At 41.8% G+C, this 15,711-nt stretch overlaps 1 protein-coding gene across 1 annotated transcript in view; it reads right to left on the bottom strand.

Annotated features, from left to right (window-relative positions):
* LOC118453598 (uncharacterized) overlaps positions 1-15,711 on the bottom strand; it is a 29,443-nt gene that overhangs the window by 3,268 nt on the left and 10,464 nt on the right. The window contains exons 20-29 of the mRNA XM_087837369.1: positions 15,306-15,599; positions 14,661-14,954; positions 14,283-14,576; positions 13,852-14,145; positions 13,207-13,500; positions 12,779-13,072; positions 12,348-12,641; positions 11,702-11,995; positions 11,190-11,483; positions 10,775-11,068 (exon numbers count right to left, since the gene is read on the bottom strand). Of these exons, the coding sequence (XP_087693495.1) occupies positions 10,775-11,068; positions 11,190-11,483; positions 11,702-11,995; positions 12,348-12,641; positions 12,779-13,072; positions 13,207-13,500; positions 13,852-14,145; positions 14,283-14,576; positions 14,661-14,954; positions 15,306-15,599 (2,940 nt within the window). The remainder of the gene's footprint in view (positions 1-10,774; positions 11,069-11,189; positions 11,484-11,701; positions 11,996-12,347; positions 12,642-12,778; positions 13,073-13,206; positions 13,501-13,851; positions 14,146-14,282; positions 14,577-14,660; positions 14,955-15,305; positions 15,600-15,711) is intronic.

The raw sequence follows: 15,711 nt of genomic DNA, 5'->3' as shown, positions 1-15,711 counted from the left end.
CTTTATATTGTAAGGTAGATGTGAAAGATCTGCTCATATCTTGTTGAATGCAGTTGTGCAAATCCACAAAGAGCCGCCTCCACATTAAGAAAATCTACTGGACCTCACGTTAATTATTATTCAATTATTATGAGTTATGATTCTTTTCCTCACGCTGAGCCACTACAACTGATCTTAGGGTTTCGCCACCATTCGCACTGGCGAATCCTGCTTTAACCCTTCACTCTACTGATTTTCCTGTTTAGTTGTGGAGGCAAAGTTACCCTCTACATTATAGACAACAGAAAAATTATTTTATTATCATATTAGTATAGCACTACCATCTTTTTTATGCAAACGTACTGGAGGATTTTTAACCCCAACCCTGTTTTGTCAGGAGAGATGACATCCATCCCACTTCGAATGGAGCAGCTCTCTCATCTCATGGAAATCTGGCCAATTTGTTTGGCCAAACCCCACAAAATGTGACTATCCAGAGAAGCAGAGTTGCAGTCAAACATGGCTCTGCAACTTCTCTCCTCCTGTTGTCTCCCTAAAATCCCATCCCCTTAGAGACTGTGTCTCAAAACAAACTGAAAATCGGAAAAAAAAATCACTTAAACATGAAAAATCACAAAGAAAGAATAATGCAATATCCACTTTCACACCAGAGTAGAATAGTGAAATGCAGATTATTAAAAATTAGGTCTCTCTCTTCCAAGTCCTTGTTGGTAAATGAATGAATAACTGATCAACAAATCACTTTAGACTGCTTACAGAAACCTGGTTGAAGCAGATTGATTACGCTAGCTTAAATGAATCAATGCCTCCTTCAGAATCCTCGAAGCACAGGCTGAGGGGCGGTATGGCAGCAATTTTCCACACCAGCTTATCAATCAACCAAAGACCCAGAGAGTATTTGAATTCATTTGAAAGCTTGATGCTTAGCCTTGTCCACCCTAGTTGGAAAACTCAAAAACCAGTCTTATTTGTTATCATCTATCGTCCACCTGGACCTTACACAGATGTCAGACATTTTATCTGATTTATTGCTCAATTCAGATAAAAAAAAGTATTGTGGCTGATTTTAACATCCATGTAGAGGCTAAAAATGACAGCCTCAACATGGCATTTATTATTTTATTAGGCTTCGCTCAAAATCTAAAAGAACCCACCCACCGCTTTAGTAACACTTTAGATCTACATCACAGTAGACGTCTTTCTGAAAGTGCTGTAACTGACTTTAACCCTCTGGGATCGCCGGACGCGCCGGCATGTCAAAATCACATGACCGAATTAAGACGACACAGCTACAAGTTGCAGCGACTCCATTTTAACTTGTCGAAAGTGCGGACTTCAAACTACATACCAGTTTTTGAATTGTGTCGATGGGCTACGTAAAACCAGAGTTATGATAAAAAATACACGCAATGTTTTTTTCTGAACAAAACAGTGGTGTTTACAGCGGGAAGAGCGGGAAGAACGGTAAAACGGCGTTTTCTACAGACAGCGCTAGCAAACACTCTCCCTTTGCAAGCGAAAAAACAAAAAGAAAAAACACCCCTTCCCTATTGGTGTTAGAGTTTACCATGTCAGCCAATCAAAAAAATGATATGGCAACATGTGGCACTTGGTTGTTTAGGGAGAAGGAGAAGTTTTTAGGAGTGACACCCGCGACGGAAAGTGGACGAGCAAAAGAAAGAGAGAGAGCGAGTTTTCATATTTGAGACATTAGTGATGTTTAGCATGTTTGGAAGCTATAGTTAGTGTGTTGTGTAGTTATTGTCCTTGAAGCCTTTTCTTTTTCCCGCCCTCCATCCTTTGCCTTCAGTTCCATTTAAAAAAAGGGAAAACTATTCAGCAGTTAGACTGCTGAATTTCACATTTTCTCCAAACAAAAGCCATCAAAGGCAGATTCCAGTGTAAACGCTGTTCCCACATGGAAAACTGGTGGACCATAACATTTTATTACTAAGACTTGAGCACACTGTGGGTATTAGAGGCACTGCTGTGGACTGGTTTAAATCATATCTTGCTGATAGATCCTCATCAGTTAACTTAGGCACCTTCTCCTCTTCCTCCGCTCCGGTCTGTTGTGGTGTGCCTCAAGGATCAGTTTTAGGCCCTATTCTCTTCTCATTGTATTTGCTCCCTCTAGGCACAATCTTTGAAAAATACAATATCACCTTCCACTGTTATGCCGATGACATACAGATCTATTTTGAACTTACTGACGACCTTGCTGTGTCCCTGCACTACTTTCAAGAATGCATGTGGGAGGTCAAAGAATGGTTCCTAAGTAATTCCCTCGTTTTAAACGATAGGAAGACTGAGATTGTGGTGTTCAACGGTAAAATCCCTCGTGCCCAACTCTGTGCTGCCCTGGGTTCCTTTGCTAGCTTTTCTTGTGACTATGTCAGTAACTTGGGTGTACTGCTGGATAGCTCACTCAAACTCGATAAGCAAGTGTCTGCTGTAGTGAGATCTAGCTTCCACCAACTGCGCCTTATCTCTAAGGCTAGGCATTATGTTCCGCATGAGGACCTGGAGAAGCTTATTCACGCTTTTGTGACCTCCAGATTGGATTATTGTAACTCCTTGTACTACAGTTTTCCCTCTTCTCTTCTTGTGTACCAAAGGCCTTCAAGCTGGCAGTAGTTAAACCTTTACTTAAAAAGCCATCTCTAGACCCAGCTTTCTTAGCTAATTACAGGCCAATCTCTGACGTTCCTTTTATCTCAGAATTTCTTGTACGAGTAGTTTTAAAACAGCTAACAGATTATCTGCAGAAGAACTGTTTCCGTCATATTTCAGAGCTCATCACAGCACAGAAACACCTTTAGTGAAGGTTACAAATGATCTTCTTATGGCGTCTGACAGTGGACTCATCTCTGTGCTTGTCCTGCTAGACCTCAGTGCAGCGTTGCATACTGTCGACCATAATATTTAATTTTACTAGCTGGGTCCACGTCCTCATTTTAGGTTTGACAGCATTTTAGTAGGTAAAACTGAATGCTTTGACATGAATTGATCTGCGGTTTGGGGAAGGCCTCGAAGGGGACTGGCGACAGCTCCTGGTCCGGCCAGATCTCCGTGCACTAAATAGAAATGAAGAAGTTAAAGAATTGAAAACAAGGAGGGAGGGACGGTGGGGCACGTAAACGAGAATGAACAGCTTGAAGAACTGGGGGAACCTATATAGATGACAACCGGAAGGAGCGTGTTTGGAGGCATGGTCCTGCTCCTGAAATTCCGATACATAATTTCCAATTCACTAGCTGGGCCCATGTCCTCATTTTAGGTTTGACAGCATTTTAGTAGGTAAAAGTGGATGCTTTGACATAAATTGATCTGCGGTTTGGCAAAGGCCTCGAAGGGGACTGGTGACCGCTCCTGGGCCTGGCAAATCACCAAAGAAAGCATCCCCTGAAAGCAGTAATAACTGTGCATTACAAAGCGCGACGACCTCAGGGTAATTCGATTTTCAATTCAACTTATTTATACGGCATCAAACCACAGTGACAGATGCCTCAAGATCCTACGATGATGTCTAGAGGAAAAACCCAACAATCATATGACCCCCTATGAGCAAGCACTTTGGCAACAGTGGGAAGGAAAAACTCTGTTTGAACAGGAAGAAACCTCCTGCAGAACCAGGGTCAGGGAGGGGTGGCTATCTGCTTCAACCGGTTGGGGTGAGAGAAGGAGAACAGGACAAAGACAAGTGCAGGAACACCGAGTTACATCACCACCCAAAGAAGAGGAAAATAATTGGTGGCAGGCTAGTGAAGCTGAACAGCTCGCAATAAGGTAGTTGAGGATTCCATGGAGTGGAGTGGATGAGCTTGGACAATTAGGAAGGAATGGCAGGAGAAGAGATCAAAGGAAATTGCGAACAACAGAAATCATAATAGATGAATGAGGGGAACCGTCGGTCTGGTAAGGCTTGATGGCTTGTAAAGCTTGTGTGAGCTTGTCCTTAAGTAAAAGATGGAGAGGGGGTGTTTAGCTGGTTAATTACTTCAGATAAGGTAGCAATAGCTACTGTCCTTATTTCTGAAATTAACAGAAGTGACAGCAGATTGGGAAGGGTTGTTGAATTGAAAGACTGATTGGAGTTGTCTTCTATAATTATGGCGAGTCCACTGAACTTCATGGGAGATGATAAGCTGTTTAGATGTAGTTGGAACAGTGAGTCGGCTTAGAGAGTGGTCTCGAATGATTGTGTTGAGGGTGGATGCTAGATGATGCTAGTGAAAGCACATGAGAAGTGAAGGAACGCCGTGAAGAATTATGGGCACGGCGCAGTTTGGATGTCTGAAAAGGAGCGATAGAGGACAGAACCTGGCATCCCAGTGCCACAAAGGTTTGCCGGTGGTTTGCAAAGGCAAGAAAGATGGCAGAGAAACTGGCTTCTTGGTGCCAGAACGGTTTGCTGCTACACCTTCTGGAAGACTGAATGAAACGGAGAAAGTGGCATCCTGGAGAGAGGAATGCATCTCGGTGCAAAGAGCTTTTCTGCATTTGCAAATGAGGAATGTAAATAGAGAAACTGGCATTTTGGTGCCAAAAGCAACATCTGCTGCTTAGGATATGAGGGCAAGAAGGGCGGAGAAGCTGGCATCCCAGCAGTGGAAGGATTCACTGCTGCTTTTGCAGTGATAAATGTAGAGAAACTGGCAACTCTATATTTGAAAGCTTGCTGCTGAGTTTGTGAATGAGGGATAAAGAAGAACCAGCATCTTGGTGCCAAGTTTGCTATTGCATTTGTAAAGGAAGGATAGAGGAAGAGAAGCTGGCATCTCGGTGCCAAAGCTTGCTACGGTATTTGCATAGGAGGGATAGAGGCAGTGAAGCTGGCATCCCGGTGCCAAAGCTTGCTTTTGTATTAGGATAGGAGGGATAGAGGAAGAGAAGCTGGCATCCCGGTGCCAAAGCTTGCTACTGTATTTGCATAGGAGTGATAGAGGAAGAGAAGCTGGTATCCCGGTGCCAATGCTGCTACTGCATTTGCATACGAACATAGAGCAAGAAAACCTGGCATCCTGGTGCCAAAAACATTGCTACTGCATTTGCCAATATGGGATATGGGATATGGGAAAGGGAAAGGGCGACTCATTCATAGAAAAGCTTGCTGCTATGATTGGATATAAGGGAAGGACCTAGCATCCTGGTGCCATGAAAGCATGTTGCTGAGGACGGATAGAGGGAAGGGAAACTGGCAACGCATTGGTAGAAGGCTTGATGCTGCTTTTATAAATGAGGGATAAAGGAAAACCTGGCAACCCGGTACCTTTTTTTCCCCTTTTTCATGCAGAGAAACTGGCCGTTTGCAAATGAGAGATGAGAACTTGGTATCCGGGGCTAGAAGGATTTATTGCTGCTTTTTAAGTTTGGTAGTAAGGAAGCTAGATGCTGCGTTGCAAATTGGGGATGAAGGAAAACCTGGCAACCCTGTGCCTTTTAATTCTGTTTATTTATTTATTTTGTCTATGCTGAAAAACTGGCAACCCGATGGTACAAAAGCTTGCTGCTTTTGCGAATGAGAGATAAAGGAACCTGGCAACCCAGTGCCAAAGTTTGCTGCAGAGTTTAGCTGAAGAGGGATGAGAGGCTGGGAAACTGGGACCTAGGAGAAACTGGCAGTTTGGTGGTAGGAGCTTGCTGCTGCGTTTGCGAATGGCGGATAGGGAAGAATCGGGCATCCCAGTGCCAACTTGCTTGAGCATTTAGAGAAAGGAGGGATAGAAAACGTCACAGCGATGGAGAAACAGTAGAGCATGGAGCTAGCGACATATTTCCAGCTTGCATGGTGTTTGGCGGAAGGAGCACAGAGCTGAGTTGTCCCTGCTACATGGCATTGGCAGGTGGGTGGAGCTATGAAGTACGCTGTAGCTGTTGGAGCTGCGATTTGCTTGGAAGCGTGGGTAAGGTGTGGCTAACTCGCCCAGCCTGAGGGCCGTGAGAGGAGCTGTGGGTTCTGCTGGTGGGTGACCCCGCTGGATTTTGCTGAAGTGGCTGGCATCCAGAGTTACTTCATAACTGGATTTAGTGGAGATAAGAAGACTGGATGGATCGACATAACAGACCGTATGTCAGGTGGCGAGAAAACTGCTAGAAGGTCGTCAGCATATGGTCTCTCGGAAGCGCCGCCGTGACATTCGGAGTGTTTCTTGGATTGCCGGAGGAAAAGCGATGAACGCAGAGCTTGAGTAGTTGTTCATCTGATGCGCTGATGGATGAGAGGGCGATTGTAGAAAATGGAAGGGTGAGTAAAATATATTACTCCTGTGAGATAAGCTGTGTTTAAAGGTATTCGCAGAGACGGGACCCTGACGTAAATAAGAATGAACAGCTTGCAAAAATGGGGGAACCTACATACATGACGACCGGAAGGAGCATGTTTGGAGCAGAGGTGGGTTGAGTATCTAAAAATTGTGCTCAAGTAAGAGTAGCATTACTTTAAAATATTATTACTCAAGTAAAAGTGAAAAGTAATCGTCAAAAAAGTTACTCAAGTAAGAGTAAAAAAGTACTTGGCGAAAACACTACTCAAGTAGTGAGTAACTGTTTGAAATATCCGATTTATTTTATAAATAAATGCTATCAGACAAACAAAAATAAATAAATATACAAATTTTAGTATTTTCAAAAGGAATATATGTAAAAACATCAACAAAATAAGGCACAACAATTCTAATTTCCAGATTTCAGTTTTTCACAACATAAAGCTTTTTTCACCAATACCTAGAGTAAATAATATAAATATATAAACAGCGCAAACAATTTCCAGTGACAAGATATGCTGTAAACTTTATCTTCATTTTTGCTCCAAATGGCACAACAGCCTCAGAGAAAACATTAGTACGAGGCATCTTCAACATATGTTCATACAAGGCAGCTCAGTTTACCATAAATTGTATGGGTGTGCATCTATTTCTGCATATTTAGCAAAAATGTGCCATTTCATCACTCAGTGAAGTGATGGTTAAGCTTCAGCAGCAGTTTGCGCTCAAGGTTCTTTCTGTGAAGCTGTAACTGTTTAGCAGTGAACAGGAGTCATGCATGACTAAGAAGTCCTTCACAAGCTCCAGATGCAGGAAGAGCTGTATTGATTTTGATCGACAGCTTCTTGATGTGACGAAAGCCATGCAATAGATCCACACCTCCAGTGAATGGACATGAAAGGTACCTCTCCAGCTCCCCTGCTTCTGGCTTTCCTGACCCCATGGATCCATCATCTTCGGTTGATGGTTCGGTTAGGCTGCTGTTTGTGCTGGCCTCATCCAGCTCTGTGTCTAGGTATGTCTGATGAAGTTGAGACCTGTGGAAAGATGTATGGTTTTCAAAAGAATTAGCTCTGCTCATTATAGTGCTGTATACACTGCCAAGCTGCGGGTGTTTGGCAAGAAAATTTAATCACACTGGAGATGTTTTTACTAATTCTTGTTGAAAAACAAAATCTTGTCATTCATATCCCACACAAACAGTTTGCAATGAATTCCAGATTACGTTTAAAATAAGAACGCATGCAAGGCTAAGCAGTGCTAGCCAATAGATCCTCCTGTTTGGCTGTTACTCTGGGAAAAGACGAGAAACACAGTGATGGAAGCCGTGACTGGAGCTGCGATGTAGCCTCTAATCTAAGGAGCTTGAAAAGAAAAGCGTCTGGACTTCTTTAAGTTACTTGAAGACGTTTCACCTCTCATCCGAGAAGCTTCTTCAGTTCTAAGGTCAAATGGTGGGGAGTCCCAGATTTAAACCTAGTGAGAGTGTCCCCCCACAGAGAGACAAAAGGACCCCCTGATGATCCTCTAATCGCCTGAGCCAAGGTGTGAAACTGGGTGTGGGTCCCAATCAGCCAGAGTTTCGGGTGAGCTCATTGTGAAACCTGGCCCCACCTTATCATGCAAATTCCTGAGGTCAGATGGCCCAGGGTGTGAGTGGGCATTAAGGCGTCTGGGGAGGGAACTCAAAACTGGATTATAGATGGCTTCTTTCACTCCTCTTTCAAACCATCTTTCCTGTGTTGTGCCATGCGCACAACACAGAAGAGCGACCTCCACAGGACAAGACTCAGCAGTCCATCTGCATCTTAAGGATAAAGGTCACTCTTTCGAGGATGCCAATGTTTACATTTTGGACAGAGAGGACAGATGGTTTGAAAGAGGAGTGAAAGAAGCATCTATGTCCACTGTGAGCGACCATCTTTGAACAGAGCCGGTGGTTTACGACACCAACTGTCTGCCATCTATAATCCAGTTTTGAGTTCCCTCCCTAGACGCTTTAACGCCCACTCACAACCTCAGGAATTCGCATGATAAGGTGGGGCCAGGTTTCACAATGAGCTCACCCGAAACGCTGGCTCATTGGGACCCACACCCAGTTTCACACCTTGGTTCAGGCGATTAGAGGATCATCAGGGGGTCCTTTTGTCCCTCTGTGGGGGGATACTCCCACTAGGTTTAACTCTGGGACTCCCCACCATTTGACCTTAGAACTGAAGAAGCTTCTCGGATGAGAGGTGAAACGTCTTCAAGTAACTTAAAGAAGTCCAGACGCTTTTCTTTGCAAGCTCCTTTGACTACGATGACCTGGATGACTGAGAACCTTCACAGACATAGCCTCTAATCTCAATTATTCGTTTGTACAATATAATATATTAATATTGTATGAACGTGAGAATTATGTATATTGTAATAAAATGATATTATATAGTTCAAATGTGAAAGGTATATTGTACCTACATGATAGTATATTGTACAAACATGAAAAGTATATTGTTAGAACAATATACTTTTGTTAGAACAATAGTATACTATTATAATAAACTTTTCACGTTATAACGTGATATAGCTCTATTTTTCTTTTGCCTGGGTGGCAGCTCTACGCTTCCGTATCCGAGGCTTTTCAGTGTGGCCTCACAAAATTATTACGACTACAACAACCATGAAAAGAGTTGGATGGACATTCCTGCTCAATCACAGCTGCCTGGTCAATGTTTTTCATTAGTAATTTAGCAAAGTTGATGGTGTGTGTGTGTGTGTGTCTGTGTGAGTAAAAGACAGAGAGAGGGAAAGCGAGAGACAGATTTTGTATGATGAGCTTCATGTTATAAACGTACAGTTTGAGCACTCAGGTCGCATCAGAGCATCAGGCCGTATAGTGTGAGACCCTGCATTGTGACCTATGAACTTCTAACCCCTGAGATTCAATTGTACAGTTTGAGCAGGAGCTGAATAACGCAACTGAAAAAAAATTGCAGTGTTTGCCCAGCTTAATGCAGACTGTTTAAACTAAACAAGCTGCTGTTTCACATAATAAACCCTGTCAGCCGCAGTATTGCCTTCTGTTTTAACAGTTAAAGCAGTAGAGACGAGCTGTTTACATGTGCGTGGAACTTTAGCTTGTTTAACCAGGCTAGCTGTTAGCTTGTAGCTCACGCTAGCTAACCAGCGAGCAGTTAAAAGGACAGCCGAAGCTGCACAAAACACCCACAAACTTATCTCACTACAACGTAACGCCGAAAATATGACTCACAGCTCGAGCTCGACACAGCTGCTGCAACATAAGACTGACATTCAGCTAACCACAGCTAAAAAGATATTTAGAGAAAACTTACCGTTTCCTCAGGTTACACGAGCTGAGTTGTTTCACGCTGAAAAGTTTTGTTTTGGCTCTCACTGAAGACACCGACACTGAAGACATAGCTGTTCTTTTGTACTGCTTTTAAGCGAAACATTCTTTGTATATGAGGTCAAGGGAGTTCATCCTCTTCAGCTCTAGCGTAGACAATTGGCTCTGCCATGTTTTCATGTGTTTCGTCTTTCCGTGTGGCCGCTACTTTGAAACACTTGGGCGGCTCTGCCTGCCACAGTTTCAAACTGGTCATGTGACTCCATGGCCATATCTGATTAGTAAAAAAGTTACCGGAAACTCCACTGGCGGCATATTATCTAATGTGTTAAACTAATTATTTTTTTTAAGAGTAACGAGTCGAATTTTGCAAATGTAGCAGAGTAAAAGTACGGTTTCTTCTTCAGAAATGTACTCAAGTAAAAGTAAAAAGTATCGTGCAAAAAAGGTACTTTAAAAGTAAATTGTTTTCAAAAACGTACTCAAGTAAATGTAACAGAGTAAATGTAACTCGTTACTACCCACCTCTGGTTTGGAGGTAACATCCTGCTCCTGAAATTCCGAAATATAATCTCCAATACAATGCTTAGAGCATGCTATACGAAATAAAGGTACTGCAATGCAGTAGTTTGCATTATATCTGATTAATAGATTCCAGTTTGTTCATGTAAATGGACAGTCTTCTTCAAACACTAAGTTTAATTATGGAGTTCCAGATGGTTCCTTGCTAGGACCAATTCTGTTTGCATTATACATGCTTCACTTACGTGGTATCATTACAAGGCTTAGCATACATTTTCAATGCTATGCACATAATACCCAGCTTTATCTAGCCATTCAATTAGGCTTTATTTATACTGTGCCTCAAGAAGCTTTATATTGTAAGGTAGACACTCAATAATAAAACTGAGAAAACCCCAGCAATTTAACTAAAGTTCTTTCTCAGAGTCTGGAAACTCAAGTATTTTGCTCTATCTCATCAGCATAATCTACTGATGATGTTGTTTTTGTATTTTTAACTTGCCATCTTTGCTCAAGTCACCGTTAAGGTTGCTAATCAGATTTCTTCTGTAACAGTAAAGAAAAGGTTTATGAAATTACTTATCTTACTTAACATCTCAACTTTCATTTTGAGTTAAAGAAAATATGTTTCTCTTACCAGCAACAGACAATCCGACAGGGTCACTTTTTGGAGAGCTGAAGTCTTGATTTGAAACTCTTGTCTGATACTGACACTGGTACGATCCCTCATTACTGAAGTTCACTTGAGTGATATTGAAGGAAGCAGAGTTTGTACTCGATGTTTGGCTTTTCCTGAATGAACCTGAGGTCTGCTGCAGAGTGAATGTTCCACCTAAATGCTGAGTTGAGATTGAACAGGTGATGCTAACAGTTTGGCCCCAGGTCACATTCCCCACAGGAATCACGAAGACACTGGGCTTTGGGAGGATCACTGAAGAAATATAACACATTATTAGTTTATTTTCTTTTTGGTGAGGAATAACTCACTAAATTGAATTTCAGTATTCATCCACATAAATGTTAAATCATAATAGGCAAATCTTTTTTCTTACATGTAACAGATATTCTGACAGAACTGCTTTGAGGGGAGCTGAATTCTCGCCCTGAAACCCTTGTCTGATACTGGCACTGATACAATCCCTCATTATTGAAATTCACTTCAGGGATTCTGAAGACAGCAGAGTTTGTGCTTGATGTTTGGGTTTTCCTGAATGAGCCCGAGGTCTGCTGCAGAGTGAATGTTCCACCTAAGTGCTGAGTTGGGATTGAACAAGTGATGCTAACATCTTGACCCCAGGTTACTGCACCACCAGTGTTTGATGAGAGGGTGGGATTTGGCAGGATCACTGAAAAATACGTAAATAACATAGTGGGTGTTTCATCTTAGAAAAGGTATGAGTTTCATTTCACTTTAGCTTCCTGTCAACTCAATTCCATTTCAAGTAAGGTGACAGTGGCACACAGGCTGAAAGGATAACTTTCGGTTGAGAAATGGAGACTTACAGTTCTTTAACCTTTCATCAGCAATCAGCCGAAACACAAAATTTTACATTTCAGTTCTTACCAGTAACAGAAACTCTCACGGAATCACTTTGTAGGGATTTGAAGTCTTGACTTGATACCCTTGTCTGATACTGACACTGGTACAATCCCTCATTACTGAAGGTCACTTGAGGGATATTAAAGGTAACGGAGTTTGTGCTCGATGTTTGGCTTTTCCTGAATGAGCCTGAGCTCTGCTGCAGAGTGAATGTTCCACCTAAATGCTGAGTTGAGATTGAACAAGTGATCCTCACAGTTTGGCCCCAGGTCGCATTCCCCACAGGAATCATGGCGATGCTGGGCTTGGGGAGGATCACTGAGAAATAACCGAATAGTGGTCTGTGAGAAAAGTGATTTCTTCCTAGCTTCTTTCATTGCCTTTGTGAACTACATGAAAACACATTGAAACAATGATTGGAAAATATATTTTTTCTTTTCGACCGTCCAGCCAATGTTACTAAATGTAAATTTACCCTGTATTTAGCCAAACTCCATGCTATTGTTTTCTTTCAGAAAATACAACTAATTGAAACCTTTCAAACCATTCTGACAAATGAGTGGATCAAGTGCACTTATAGTCTTGTAGGCTGATAGAAGCTGACTTACAACTTCTTTAACATTTCATCAGCAGTCTGTCCAAATAGAAAATTTCACATTTCAGTTCTTACCAGTAGCAGAGATTCTAATAGAATCACTTTGTGGGGAGCTGAAGTCTCGGCTTGAAATCCTTGTCTGATACTGACACTGGTACGATCCCTCATTACTGAAGGTCACTTGAGGGATGTTGAAGGTAACAGAGTTTCTACTTGATGTTTGGCTTTTCCTGAATGAACCTGAGCTCTGCTGCAGAGTGAATGTTCCACCTAAATGCTGAGTTGAGATTGAACAGGTGATGCTAACAGTTTGGCCCCAGGTCACATTCCCCACAGGAATCATGGAGGTGCTGGGCTTGGGGAGGATCACTGAAACACAAAACACAAAAACACAAAATCATATATTTGACTTTCTGATGTTTAGCTCTATATTTCAAATTGTTGTTGTCTTAATTAATCTATTTGAGATGATGAAAAGAAAAAGACAAACTAAAGTTCCTCCTTACCTGTAACAGAGAGTCTGATTGAATCACTTTGAGGGGAGCTGAAGTCTCTGCTTGAAACTCTTGTCTGATACTGACACTGGTACGATCCCTCATTACTGAAGGTCACTTGAGGGATATTAAAGGTAACAGAGTTTGTGCTCGATGTTTGGCTTTTCCTGAATGAGCCTGAGCTCTGCTGCAGAGTGAATGTTCCACCTAAATGCTGAGTGGAGATTGAACAAGTGACACTAACATCTTGACCCCAGGTCAACTCTCCAGCTGGACTCTTAGAGATGCTGGGCTTTGGGAGGATCACTGAAGAATAAATAAATAACATAGTGAGTGTTTCCTTTGAGGAAAGGTATGAGTTTACATCCCAGCTTGGTTTCAACTGAACCTTTATTTAAAGTTAACAGAAAACAAAAAAAGGAAAGATATTTGTATCTTACCATTAACAGAAACTCTGACAGAATCACTCTGTGGGGATCTGAAGTCTCGACTTGACACTCTTGTCTGATACTGACACTGGTACGATCCCTCATTACTTAAGGTCACTTGAGGGATGTTAAAGGTAACAGAATTTGTGCTCGATGTTTGGCTTTTCCTGAATGAACCTGAGCTCTGCTGCAGAGTGAATGTTCCACCTAAATGCTGAGTTGAGATTGAACAAGTGATGCTAACAGTTTGGCCCCAGGTCACATTCCCCACAGGAACCATGGAGATGCTGGGCTTGGGGAGGATCACTGAGAAATAACCGAATAGTGGTCTGTGAGAAAAGTGATTTCTTCCTAGCTTCTTTCATTGCCTTAGTGAACTACATGAAAACACATTGAAACAATGATTGGAAAATAAATTTTCCCTTTTGACCGTCCAGCCAATGTTACTAAATGTAAATTTACCCTGTATTTAGCCAAACTCCATGCTATTGTTTTCTTTCAGAAAATACAACTAATTGAAACCTTTCAAACCATTCTGACAAATGAGTGGATCAAGTGCACTTATAGTCTTGTAGGCTGATAGAAGCTGACTTACAACTTCTTTAACATTTCATCAGCAGTCTGTCCAAATAGAAAATTTCACATTTCAGTTCTTACCAGTAGCAGAGATTCTAATAGAATCACTTTGTGGGGACCTGAAGTCTCGGCTTGAAATCCTTGTCTGATACTGACACTGGTACGATCCCTCATTACTGAAGGTCACTTGAGGGATGTTGAAGGTAACAGAGTTTCTACTTGATGTTTGGCTTTTCCTGAATGAACCTGAGGTCTGCTGCAGAGTGAATGTTCCACCTAAATGCTGAGTTGAGATTGAACAGGTGATGCTAACAGTTTGGCCCCAGGTCACATTCCCCACAGGAATCATGGAGATGCTGGGCTTGGGGAGGATCACTGAAACACAAAACACAAAAACACAAAATCATATATTTGACTTTTTGAGGTTTAGCTCTATATTTCAAATTGTTGTTGTCTTAATTAATCTATTTGAGATGATGAAAAGAAAAAGACAAACTAAAGTTCCTCCTTACCTGTAACAGAGAGTCTGATTGAATCACTTTGAGGGGAGCTGAAGTCTCTGCTTGAAACTCTTGTCTGATACTGACACTGGTACGATCCCTCATTACTGAAGGTCACTTGAGGGATATTAAAGGTAACAGAGTTTGTGCTCGATGTTTGGCTTTTCCTGAATGAACCTGAGCTCTGCTGCAGAGTGAATGTTCCACCTAAATGCTGAGTGAAGATTGAACAAGTGACACTAACATCTTGACCCCAGGTCAACTCTCCAGCTGGACTCTTAGAGATGCTGGGCTTTGGGAGGATCACTGAAGAATAAATAAATAACATAGTAATTAAAAAAAAGTAATTATAACCCAGTTTTAAAAAAAAGACATATGTTTGTCTCTTACCATTAACAGAAACTCTGACAGGGTCACTCTGTGGGGATCTGAAGTCTCGACTTGAAACTCTTGTCTGATACTGACACTGGTACGATCCCTCATTACTGAAGGTCACTTGAGGGATATTAAAGGTAACAGAGTTTGTGCTCGATGTTTGGCTTTTCCTGAATGAGCCTGAGCTCTGCTGCAGAGTGAATGTTCCACCTAAATGCTGAGTTGAGATTGAACAGGTGATGCTAACAGTTTGGCCCCAGGTCACATTCCCCACAGGAATCATGGAGATGCTGGGCTTGGGGAGGATCACTGAAAAATAACCAAATAGTGGTCTGTGAGAAAAGTGATTTCTTCCTAGCTTCTTTCATTGCCTTTGTGAACTACATGAATACACATTGAAACAATGATTGGAAAATAAATTTTCCCTTTTGACCGTCCAGCCAACTTTGTTAAATGTAAATTTACCCTGTATTTAGCCAAACTCCATGCTATTGTTTTCTTTCAGAAAATCCAACTAAATGAAACCTTTCAAACCATTCTGACAAATGAGTGGATCAAGTGCACTTATAGTCTTGTAGGCTGATAGAAGCTGACTTACAACTTCTTTAACATTTCATCAGCAGTCTGTCCAAATAGAAAATTTCACATTTCAGTTCTTACCAGTAGCAGAGATTCTAATAGAATCACTTTGTGGGGACCTGAAGTCTCGGCTTGAAATCCTTGTCTGATACTGACACTGGTACGATCCCTCATTACTGAAGGTCACTTGAGGGATGTTGAAGGTAACAGAGTTTCTACTTGATGTTTGGCTTTTCCTGAATGAACCTGAGGTCTGCTGTAGAGTGAATGTTCCACCTAAGTGCTGAGTTGAGATTGAACAGGTGATGCTAACAGTTTGGCCCCAGGTCACATTCCCCACAGGAATCATGGAGGTGCTGGGCTTGGGGAGGATCACTGAAACACAAAACACAAAATCATATATTTGACTTTCTGATGTTTAGCTCTATATTTCAAATTGTTGTTGTCTTAATTAATCTATTTGAGATGATGAAAAGAAAAAGACAAG

The sequence above is a fragment of the Neolamprologus brichardi genome, unplaced genomic scaffold (genome assembly GCF_056152115.1).
Source record: "Neolamprologus brichardi isolate AB-2024 unplaced genomic scaffold, ASM5615211v1 NODE_ptg000031l+_length_7269946_cov_1, whole genome shotgun sequence".
NCBI classification, from domain to species: Eukaryota; Metazoa; Chordata; class Actinopteri; order Cichliformes; family Cichlidae; genus Neolamprologus; species Neolamprologus brichardi.
The sequence above is the reverse complement of the archived record's forward strand: the minus strand, read 5'-3'. Positions and strand labels throughout refer to the sequence as shown.